At 34.2% G+C, this 12,502-nt stretch overlaps 1 protein-coding gene across 3 annotated transcripts in view; it reads left to right on the top strand.

Annotated features, from left to right (window-relative positions):
* The window catches only part of ATR (ATR serine/threonine kinase), a 93,429-nt gene that overhangs the window by 68,568 nt on the left and 12,359 nt on the right, over positions 1–12,502 (top strand). For 2 of the 3 annotated variants that reach the window (XM_002916862.4, XM_034661880.1), the window contains 6 exons: positions 1,300–1,442; positions 4,812–4,909; positions 5,439–5,671; positions 6,612–6,746; positions 8,279–8,479; positions 10,313–10,456. In XM_002916862.4, the coding sequence (XP_002916908.1) occupies positions 1,300–1,442; positions 4,812–4,909; positions 5,439–5,671; positions 6,612–6,746; positions 8,279–8,479; positions 10,313–10,456 (954 nt within the window). The remainder of the gene's footprint in view (positions 1–1,299; positions 1,443–4,811; positions 4,910–5,438; positions 5,672–6,611; positions 6,747–8,278; positions 8,480–10,312; positions 10,457–12,502) is intronic. The other variant, XR_004625986.1, reaches the window with a different exon arrangement.

Here is a 12,502-nt window from a genome sequence, read left to right on the forward strand (position 1 = left end):
GATAATTGATCAAGCTATACATATAAGATTTGTGTATTTTCCTGTATGTAAATTTTACTTTCCAAAATAAATTTTTAAAACTTAAACCAGAAAAGAAGGAAGGAGGAGACAGGTAAGAGGAAAGAAGGAGGGTAAAATGACGGTAAAACCAGACTGAAAAATATCTTTTTAAAAGAACTTTTAGTATGTTTCCTTATTCCCTTTGCTTCTCTGACTAGATTGGGGAGGGGCACTGGCAGCCTTGGCTGGTTGGGCACATGAATCCAGCATCTGTTCCATACATCTAGTCATGTCATTCTCTCCTCTCTCCACAGGCAGGTGCCATCTGTATGCAGGATTAGGTTCAGGGGAAACTCAAGATCTCATTTATGTTCCTACTTCAAACTATGTTCTCATACTTGCTTGAATTAAGAGTGAAACTTCATTAAAAAGAATTATTTTTTATAGTCTGTCATTCTGTGTGTTTTCCATCACATTCCAAATAGTATTGTTTTAAAATAAATACACAAATACTTAAAAGGCAGGGAAAGGGAAAGGAAATGATACAGAGGACAGAGTAGGAGTGGCCAGAAAGGTAGGAGAAAACTTGGAAGATTGTGGCCTCACTGAAACCAAGGGAAGAAAGTGTTTCAAAGAGGAAATGGTGTGGACAACAGAAATAGATGCTGAAGAGAGTTCAAATGAGATCAGAATTGGGAAGGATCTTTTAGATTTCAGAAGTGGCTTTTGGGCAATGCCAAAGACTGAAACCATGAAGAAATAGTTTGCGGAGTGAATAAGACGTGAATTCTTAGAAACCTGATTTTAAAGGAGTTGAGAGGGAGGGTAGTAACGCATGAAAGATCTTGGAGAAAAATAAGATGTAATTTTTTAAACTATATTTTTATGCTTTTAAAGTACTATCCTCCTCAGAGCTTTGATATTTTCCTTTCACTGAGATTTTTTTTAATAATAAAAATATACATATAAACACTTTCATAAAATACCTTAATCCATCTGGAAATTATTTTGATGATATATAAACTAGCAATGTAAGTGGAGTTTTCTTTCCCTAAATAGTTAATTATCCCAACACTATTTCATGTTGGCCAGTGGACAACTCACCAGAACCAACCAGCCATCCTGAGAAAACCTTTCTAAGAAAATTCTTTATCCAAGTGAAAAAGTCACTCTGCCTTTGACTTTGCTCTTCCTGCATGTGTGTCTTGTACTTTTTGATCCCTAATCATCTATTCATACTTTATTTCCCAGTATAGTATGGGGTTTTCTTAGGTGAGTATCTGGTGTTGTCTTTTACAGGATGTGACCTTGTTCCTGCCAGAGTGGGAGGATGGGCATTTTTACCTTGCCAAGTATTATGACAAATTGATGCCCATGGTCACAGACAACAAAATGGAAAAGCAGGGTGATCTCATTCGGTATATAGTTCTTCATTTTGGCAGGTAAGTGTGTGAACTGATGTGTGCTGATTAAATACGTCACAATGACTCTTGATCTTGAACTGTTAATCACAGATTTTAGCATATCCAGTATGTTTTCTGCTTTACCACTGATTCAGTCCTTAACTTTATTTTTTTTCATAATAATATTTTTATTATGTTATTCACCATATAGTACATCCCTGCTTTCTGATGTAAAGTTCAATGATTCATTAGTTGCGTATAACACCCAGTGCACCATGCAATGTGTGCCCTCCTTACTACCCATCACCAGCCTATCCCATTCCCCCACCCTCTCCCCTCTGAAGCCCTCAGTTTGTTTTTCAGAGTCCATAGTCTCTCATGCTTCATTCCGCCTTCTGATTACCCCCCCTTTCTTTATCCCTTTCTTCTCCTACCAATCTTCCTAGTTCTTATGTTCCATAGATGAGAGAAACCATATGATAATTGTCTTTCTCTGCTTGAATCCAGCCACTGCACTACTGGGTATTTACCCCAAAGATACAGACGTAGTGAAGAGAAGGGCCATATGCACCCCAATGTTCATAGCAGCATTGTCCACAATAGCTAAATCGTGGAAGGAGCTGAGATGCCCTTCAACAGATGAGTGGATTAAGAAGATGTGGTCCATATATACAATGGAATATTACTCAGCTATCAAAAAGAACGATTTCTCAGTCTTTAACTTTAGATGAGATATAAATTTTTTCTTTATATCATTCTTTCTTCCTTTTAAAAAATAACTTTGTAAATGGAAAAAGTAAGGTGCATATGTGTTTTTAAACTCAGTAGTACCAATATTATACAATGAAAATTAAGTGCCCTTCCCATTCCAAACCCCCATCTCTTGAGTCCCCTTCCCTAGAATTCCAGAAGACCCTAAATGTAATATATTTATTGGTTATAATTACCAATGGAATGTCTTCTTCCCGCCCATTCTGCTAAGAAATACTATAAATGAAAATGCTTTTGACATTGGACTCGTAGAAAGAGTTTATCGTTTAGACTAGATAACAGGTAGAATATAACTTAATTTTATATATTAGGTGTATTATCATCACATAGTGTATTGTCTCATGCCTACTGTTTATGTCTTCACATACTATTTCCTAAGAAGTAATAATGACATGTCATTCATTTTTTTAAAGATTTTATTTATTTATTTATTTGTTTGAGAGAGAGAGCACGAGACTGTGAGCATGAGGTGGGAGGGGCAGGAGGAGAAGCAGACTCCCCGCTAAGCAAGGAGCCCAATGCAGGGCTTGATACCAGGACCCTGGGATCATGACCTGAGCCAAAGGCAGATGCTTAGCTGACTAACCACCCAGGAGCCCCTTCATTCATTCTTCTTATCATATTCATGTACTCTTTTTTGTTGTTGCTGGTGTTAGAGAGAAAGTGAGCACAAGCAGGGGGCGTGGCAGGCAGAGGGAGAAGCAGGCTGCAGGCAGAGGGAAAAGTACGCTCCCCACTGAGCAAGGAGCTCGATACAGGAGTCGATCCCAGGACCTTAGGACCATGACCTGAGCTGAAGGCAGGTGCTTAACTGGCTGAGCCGTCCAGGCATCCCATACTCGTGTACTCTTGCTTTATTTTAAAGGATGACTTATATCAGAGCAATAAATTTCTTTAAAGTTGTCTATTATTAGATACTTTGACTTCTTCAGTATTTTCAGAAATTAAAGTAATGTTTGTTCATTATTGGTGTTTGGATTGCAGGATTTGGCCACACCTTTCTTCTCAAAATGGAATTCAAATTTTATAAAATTCAAACCTAATTTTATTTATTAATTGTTATTAATAGCTTGTTATTAAAGCAGAATTCTTGGCCTATTAGCATTTTGAAGTGGAAACATAAGTAAAGGACAATTATTAAATGCATTTTTCTTTTCTAAGATAAGTAATAGCTTGCTTTTGTTCTTTAGTTTTAGCATCCATATACATGTGTATTGGTATACAGAATTTATTTAATACATTTGTTCTAAAACAAAAAGTTACCTAGAATCCTCAATGTGCAGAAAAGTGTTAGGTATACTGTGGGAATTTTTAAACGATTTGAGGAGGTAAGGTTATTTTAGAACATATTCTATTCATAGAACACAAAAAAAAACATTTGGATGCTTAAGGGAGTAAACTTAGCTATTGAGACTTACTTATCCCCTGCATGATCAAAATACTATGTTATTATTAACTAAGCATTAGTGTTTCCTCTCAAGGAGCTATTAGAGAAACCTTAAGCATAAAAAACATTTAAATAATGGAACATAATAGAACGTGTGATCAGCTATGAAAATAAATGGCATAAATATGAGAAATGTCTTTCTATTAGCAAGATACCAAAAATGAAACAAGTCGAGAATTCATAGAGTTTGGGCAAACTTGAGGTCAAAACTCAAGCTACTGGCTTCATGATTTCAAAAGTATATCTCTTTGTACTGCATTGCTACAGAAATCTTGATGGGCCTCAGGAAGAAGGTAGGATTTGAAGGATAATTAATTCAAGAAGACGACATTACTAACTTTTCACAGATTTAGCAGAGAAACAGCGTTGAATGGTTTATTCAGAGGATGGTGAGGAAATTATACTTAATGGAAGGTATAATCTGGTGAGTAGTGAGATTGGAAAGTCATAAAGAAATAAGATTGTGAATATATGAATACCAAGTAGAGTCCTTCATATAGGTCTTAAATTGTAGCTGTTGATTCCTGTTTTTGAACAGGGGGAGAGCATGATAAAGCTAGAATTTCAGGAACATTAGTCCAAAATATATTGAAGAGAAGAAATGTGAAATTGGGGAGACGAAGTTATTCTAATTTCTCAGAAACGGAGTGATTGGACCTGATAGGCTTATTATGGCTATGGAATGCAAACGAAGATACAGACCTGAAGGACAATTTGAAAGTACTGACAGAACTTTGACTAGGTCATTACTTGTATTATTTTTGGTATAAGCAATGTAGAGCTTAGTGAAGAATATAGTAAGAAAAAAAGGGGCATCTGGGTAGCTCAGTGGGTTAAGTGTCTGCCTTCGGCTCAGGTCATGATCCCAGGGTCTTGGGATTGAGTTGGGCTCTCTGCTTAGCAGGGAACCTGCTTCTCCCTCTCCCTCTGCGCTTCCCCACTATCGCTCACACTCTCTCACCCTCACACGCACAGTGGTCTCTCTCTCTCAAATAAATAAATAAATAAATAATCGTAAAAAAGAAAAAAGAAGGGAATCAAAGATAGCCTCTACTAAGAAGAAATACTGATACCATAATTTTTGTGAAAAGGCTGTGTAAAACTCAAGTGGTAGTTTATGTCTTTACATTTTAATCCATATAATGTAAAAAAGAGCACTATTTAATAACATCTTTTCTGTATAATTGCAGATCTCTACAATATGGAAACCAATTCATATATCAGTCAATGCCACGAATGTTATCACTATGGCTTGATTTTGGTGCTAAGGCATATGAATGGGAAAAAGGTATAATTTTTTATGTAAAAATTTTAAGGGATAAGAAAAATTTTAACTTTGGTATAAAGACACATGTGGCTTGACAATCTAACTTACAAAAAGCTAGGAATGAATTTGATAATTTAGATTGAATGTAAGTGTGAACAAGAATGCTAACAAAGAGGAGAAACACTAAACACAAAGACATTAAGTTGTTGCAGTTCAGGGCTGCAAATGAGAATCTGCTCATTCCTTCCTGAACGTAACACATATTGAGAGATACCAGCTTAAGCCAAATAATTTACCCTGAAATTTATAGTGGAGTGTGGCTTGTTCTGTGTTTCTAGTGAAAATTAATAGCCCTTGAGTTTTTTAATGGCCCTAAATATGTTTTCCTATTTAGACAAAGACAACTATGTTCACAAATTGTCAAGTGATCTAGCTTTGGGTGTGGGAATAACATATTGTAAAGCTGTTTTTAAAATAAAATTTTTCTTTTGTGAATTGAACTGATGTGCTGTTTTTTTCTTTGTTTTTTTAACTCTGATTTTTTTTCCAGCTGGCCGTTCTGATCGTGTACAAATGAGAAATGATTTAGCTAAAATAAACAAGGTTATCACAGAGCACACAAATCACTTAGCACCATATCAGTTTTTGACTGCTTTTTCGCAGTTGATCTCCCGAATTTGTCATTCTCATGATGAAGTTTTTGTTGTCTTGATGGAAATTATAGCCAAAGTGTTCCTGGCCTATCCTCAACAAGCAATGTGGATGATGACAGCTGTGTCAAAGGTAATATAGTAATCATAACAGTGTCTTTTTCTATTCTATATGGCATTGATTATTTAATACTAATATGAAGATGCAAGTTCCAGTGTTTCTTTCTTAGATTAGTAGCAAAAGATAAATTTTATATGTTTGAAAAAAGAAATTGAAGCATTTTGTATCATTTTAAATTCAGAAATATTTACCATATCAAATGAAAGGACTCGTATGTAAGATCAAAGAATTCAGCATGATTTTTCTCTATGAAGTCAAACTGTTAGTGCTTGGTATAAAATGGTAGCCTATTTTTTCAAAGTGTTTTATGCAAAGTATCTAAGTTATTAATAATAGATAACTTCATTGTATTACTAATGGGCATTTGTAAGGTGGTAAATATATTTAATTATAAATATTTTAGAGAATTTGGAAAATACAGTTATTAAAAAAACTAAAATTCAGTAATTCTATTAATATTCTTCTGTATTTTTGTATGTGTGTTTTCTGTACATATTTTAATGTTAAATTTGGATTATAGAGATACATAATTTGATATTTTTCACCTAACATTTTACCGTAGCATGTTCCTATGCATTAAATATTCTTTGAAGACAAAGTTTTAATAAGTATGTAAAATTCTTTAGTAGTTAACCTGTAATTATTTTCTATAATTTATTTAACTGTTGTGTTTCCATTGTTTTGCTCTTGTAATAAATACATCTAGACATATCTATATTTGTTCTCACTTCTGATTATTCCACCAGGATAGATTCTAAGAAGGGAATTCATGAGGTCATAGGATAACAGCATTTTTATGGCTGTTGAGAGCATTGCCAAATTGATTTCCAGGAAATTTGCATCAGTATAAATTCTCATCATGAATACTTTTTAAATTGATTTGTGTCTATCAAAATTCTGGGTTTTAAAAAAAAATCTTGTATAAAACTACATTTAATTTTTTTTATGACAGTCTTCTTATCCCATGCGTGTGAACAGATGCAAGGAAATCCTAAATAAAGCTATTCATATGAAAAAATCCTTAGAAAAATTTATTGGAGATGCAACTCGCCTAACAGATAAACTTTTGGAATTGTGCAATAAACCGGTATGATCACAAATCTTCCTACTTATAGACCTGTGTTTGATCATTTATATAAAACTTCTCTATGATTTTAGCTGGGTTTCTTTCACATGATTTAATTAAGTTAAAATTCTAACATAAGTGGGTATACACATACATAAAAATTCATTAAATTATGTACTTTAAATATATGCAGTCACCTTAATAAAGTGGTTTTTAAAATTTCTAACAAGTCCCTCTCTCAAATTTATACTTTAAAATTTCTAAAAGCTCTTCTTAGTGTAGATTCTGAGAGTAAATTATCCATATTAGTTAGAACTAATTTAAGTAGAGGGATATGAAATAAGCTGTAGAAAAACAATTATGTAAAAGTCGTCTCTGTTATTATTTTGTGTCATATCTTTAAATTTTCAAAACTTATATACATTAACCTATGTATACGAAAAAAGGTTGGATTTTTGGTTTACTTTTCATTTCATTCATTCTCTTAGTACACACTTATTTCATTGCGTGTTGACAGGCGCTAATGCTAAGTGAAACAAAGATAATGAAGACTTGTTCTTTGTGTCTGCATATCAGTGCTGATAAGTGTTGTAGGGAACTAAACAGATGGTTATCATCTAGTTTAAGAACTACTTTAGTTTCAGTACACTTGTATCTAAAGTATGAACATGCTTACAGGGGTAACAAACTCTTTTGCTCAAGGAAATGGAAGGGAAAAATCCCTAAATATATACACAGAAAAGGTAAAAACGAGGAGTGAGGATAGTTATGAGGAAAGGGAGAGAGACTCTTTATAGGTAAATAGCCAGATTTCACTTAACAAATATTCAGTCTATTAGCTGTTTATAGGTGAGAAAATACAGACTATTCTATTTTTCACCTTCCCTTTATCAGTAAACACCTTGAAAGAGTAATCTGTTTTTGTTCTCTGTTTTAGTCCTTTTGACTTCTGATGCTCTTGGCATTATCATGATAATGGCCAACATTTACTAAACACTGACACTTTTCTAAGTGCTTTACAGGTATAAGTTTTCACTTCTTTATCTGAAATTTTTGTGGCCATCTAGGCTGCATTAAGGAATTCAAAATTTTTCAGATATTTAAGGTAATGTAGTGTATGTACTCAATATTGAGAGTATTCAGATAGAGTATCCCATAACCAGTTACATAACAGTTTCTGTTGTAAAACATACTAATCTTTTTACTAAGTGAGAAGTTCAGGTATCATTTTGCTGCCAAATGAGATTTGGTACAAAAAAAAAGTTTGATTTACACAGCTTTTCGGATTTTGTAATGTCTGATAATGGATTGTAGGCCTTTATTGTCTCCTTTAGTCATTAAACAGTCCTGTGATACAGGTACTATTATTGATAAGGCAAAAGAGTACGGAGAGGGTAAAATGAGATATATGACAAATTCTTAGAAAACCGCTGACTGCTTAGCCATTGTAACTAAAATACTACAGAAGTAAAATTTTTGTTTTGGTTGAAAATAAGTGTTCTATAATCAAGGTAAACGCAGAGAAATTAAAATGTACTCTTTTCTTTCCCTAGGTGGATGGAAGTAGTTCCACATTAAGCATGAGCACTCATTTTAAAATGCTTAAAAAGCTGGTAGAAGAACCAACATTTAGTGAAATCCTCATTCCTTTACAATCAGTCATGATACCTACTCTTCCATCAATTCCGGGTGCCCATGCTAACCATGAGCCATTTCCTGGGCATTGGGCCTATATTGCAAGCTTCGATGATATGGTAAACTTCAATGTTATGTAACTCAATGATTTTAAAATTTAGTTAAGTTAAAAATTTCAAATTAAGTTTTTTTAAAAGTGTTTTTCTCAGAGACTAAGTGCATTTTATTTGCAAAGTAAAAAATGATAAGAAATATAGAAAAGTAAAACTGTGTTATACTTATAGTTGGGATAAAATTAAATGTTAAAAATCCCACATACCCAATATCTGTGACCTATAGAAATATCCATATGGAAAAGACTGATACTTTTCTAATGTGTATTATGATGAATGAGAGCCTTGCATCTTAAATAGCATAATAGGGAGATGGTTCCTTCACAATAGCTTTTTATGTCCTCCAATGAACACGTAGGTTTTCTCTCCTACACTTCTCTAGTACATATTGCTAACATTACATGTCTGTTTCTAATCAGTTACTACCTTTGTATTGTCAATGTTTCAACCATACACATTTATCTTCCCCTATATATTGTAAGATATACACACACAGTGTTCGTGCTTACTCTCCTTTTGATCTTCTACAACCCCTAGGACAGTGTCTTAAAAAAAAAAGCCCCTATTCAACCGAGTATTTTTATTTTTTTAGATGCTTCTATTATTTTAGTTTAATTTTTATTTTTCACAATTTGATTTTTGCATACTTCTTTTGTCCTAAAAATGGAGGAGGACAAAGTACAGTTTTTGCTTATACTTTAGGAGGAAGCAAAATTCAGCTAAGAAGAGCTTGATTTTTTTTAAGTATAATATGTGATTATGAATATGTGACTATTTTATTTTTTTAAAGATTTTATTTATTTATTTGACAGAGTGAGCGAGAGAGCACAAGGAGGGGGAACAGGAGAAACAGTAGAGGGAGTGGGAGAAGCAGGCTCCCCGCTGAGCAGGGAGCCTGATGCAGGGCTCAATCCCAGGACCCTGAGATCATGTCCTGAGCCGAAGGCAGACTCTTAACCATCTGAGCCACCCAGGTGCCCCTGAATATGTGACTATTTTTTAAAAAGTGGTACGAGAGCATTTCTAAGTAAATACTTTTGAAAACTGTTTGTTCCAGTAATTCTATGTATCAAAACATTTGTTTAATTGCTTCAGAGCTAGATACTAAACCACGTAATGAAATCATTCTTACTTACTTACAGTCGTGCTTTGTTTTTAACTTAATAATATTCAGCTTATTAACTCACCTCATTAGGTGGACTTGATTTTGGAAGAGTTTCTGTTTTCAAAAATGAAGTTACATTAAATTGATAAGCATTTCTTACCATTAGAGACATTTAAAAACAGTGTCTCCAGATCTAAAGCAGGTTCTAAAAAATGTTTCAAAAATCTTTTAGGGGCGCCTGGGTCAGGTGAGTGACTTCCTTTGCCTCAGGCCATGATCCTGTGGTCCTGGGATCCACACCTGCATCAGGCTCCCTGCTTAGTGGGGAGTCTGCTTCTCCCTCTCCCTCTAACCCTCCCCCTTGCTGGTGTGTGCACAATCTCTCTCTCTCCCTCTTATTCTCTCTCAAATAAATAAAATCTTAAAAAAGATCTTTTAAATATTGTGGCTGTCCTGAAGAGGCTGCCTAAATTTGGATGTGTAAGTACTTGGATTGCTGATGAGGTAATCCTTTTACTTTATAGCCATTCCTAATGGGTGACAGTGGTTCTCTGTTTATGGGCATTCTTTTCGTAGATCGTTGGTGATTATGATAAAAGAAATTGTTAAAATGATAAACTTACTACACAATATAGGTTATTACATTCTTTTTGTTAGGTAACACAATATTTATATATAAAAAATTTAAACAAAAAGTCTTGACCTTAACTTATATATAACTCATTATCTTTTAGGTGGAAATTCTTGCTTCTCTTCAGAAACCAAAGAAGATCTCTTTGAAAGGATCAGATGGAAAGTTCTACATCATGATGTGTAAGCCAAAAGATGACCTGAGAAAGGATTGTAGACTAATGGAATTCAATTCCTTGATTAATAAGGTTTGGAGATAGTTTGCTTCAATTTTAGAATTATCGTAATTACTATCATGTGATATGAGCTTTTCATAATGCTGATAGATCAGTCTTAAAAAGAGAATGAAATGTACTACCTTTTTTGTTTTCACTTAATTTTTTTTATTGGGATCAAATTTACCATTTTAACCACTTTTAACAGTTCAGTTCAGTGCCGTTAAGCACATACACATTTTTGTGCAACCCTGTCACCACCATCCCTCTCCAGAACGTTTTTCATCTTCCCAAACTGAAACTCTCTGGTCAATAAACAATAACTCCTCATTCCCTTCCTGCCCAGCCTCTGATAACCACCATCCTCCTTTCTATCGCATTAATTTGACTACTCTCGATAGATACCTTGTAGAAGTGGAATTATATATTTTTTGTCCCTTTTTACTGGCTTATTTCACTTAGCATTGTCTTCAGAGTTCATCCATGTTATATCATGTGTCAGAATTTTTTTCCTGAATAAGGCTGAATAATATGCCTTTGTATGTGTATACTATATTTTGTTATTCATTCATCTATCAGTGGGCACTTGGATTGCTTCTACATTGTAAATAATATTGCTATGAACATAGGTGTACAAATAGCTCTTCAGATCCCTTCTTTCAGTCTTTTGAGTATTTACCCAGAAGTGGAATTGTTGGTTTCATATAACTTTTTACATTAAAAAATAAGATTACTTTTATCGTATTGAGAAAAATGTGTAACACATGTTAGGGAAAATATTTTCTATTTAATGTTTAAATTATCTGTAATAGACTTTATCAGATGTATGTATGTTTTAGTGCTAGACAAAAGACATCAGGTTCTGTTTTGGGGGGTTTTTTGTTTGTTTTAAAGATTTGTTTATTTATTTAAGAGAGAGAGAGAGAAAGTGCAGGGGGTGGAGAAGGTCAGACAGAAGGGGAGAGAGAGAATCTCAAGCAGACTCCTTGCTGAACACAATCCCACTGTGGGGCTTGATATCACAACCCTGAGATCATGACCTGAGCTGAAATCAAGAGTTGGATGCTTAACCAACTGAGCCACACAGCTGCCCCTGGGATCTGTTTTTATCAACACACCACCTAAAGGTGATCATTAGTATTTTTTTCAGTACATTTGGTAAGTGCTTGATTTCTGTCTCAGAGATGATATGAGAAATCTTACTTAGGGTTTATTATAAATGGATGACTTCAGGTATTTTGAATTATTCTGTGGCCAGGTATTTGTAAATACATAGCATCTGTTTTTTCCATTGGTAAAAATTAAACCATATGATAGAAAGATGAAATTTAGTTATTTTTTTATAAACTTTTTGTCCCTCCTCTGTATCCTCTCCCCACATTTCACTTAGGACCTCTTTTATTAGCAGGAAAAGTTACGAACTTTTAACATAGAAAAGATATAGCAACAGATAAGTTCATTTTTAAAAAAGAATAACTATGATTTTTACTTAGTGTAACCAAAAATAATTTAAAAATTAATAACACATTAAAAACCCTTTTCAAAGGCGCTATGAAATGAAGGATTATTTTTTATTTAAAATGTTTAGTAAATTGGTAACCTAATTCACTGACTGTTAAACTGTTAGTATGTTCATCTGAAGCTCCCTTGAGTGTTTTTCTGGTTAGGAGTATCAACTGGCCTGGCTTTAGTTTACAAATTTATCCTAATCAGCTTTGCTACTGATTATTTCATTACCGTTCCCCCACATTGCTATGGTAAAATACAATAGCCTGAAAAACTACAGTCTGTGTTGGTCTAGGAGACCACAAACTGATCTTTACATGTCATTCTAATGCTGTACTGTTTGGCTGACTTTTATGTAGCCTATTTATTCCTAAAGTTTAAAATATGTTTTTGGGGGCGCCTGGGTGGCTCGGTTGGTTAAACGTCTGCCTTCGGCTCAGGTCATTGCTCCCAGAGTCCTGGGATTGAGCCCCGCATTAGGCTCCCTGCTCAGCGGGAAGCCTACTTCTCCCTCTCCCACTCCCCCGGCTTGTGTTCCCTCTCTCTCTGTGTCTCTCTGTCAAATAAATAAAA

Source organism: Ailuropoda melanoleuca, chromosome 6, assembly GCF_002007445.2.
Source record: "Ailuropoda melanoleuca isolate Jingjing chromosome 6, ASM200744v2, whole genome shotgun sequence".
Lineage (NCBI taxonomy): Eukaryota > Metazoa > Chordata > Mammalia > Carnivora > Ursidae > Ailuropoda > Ailuropoda melanoleuca.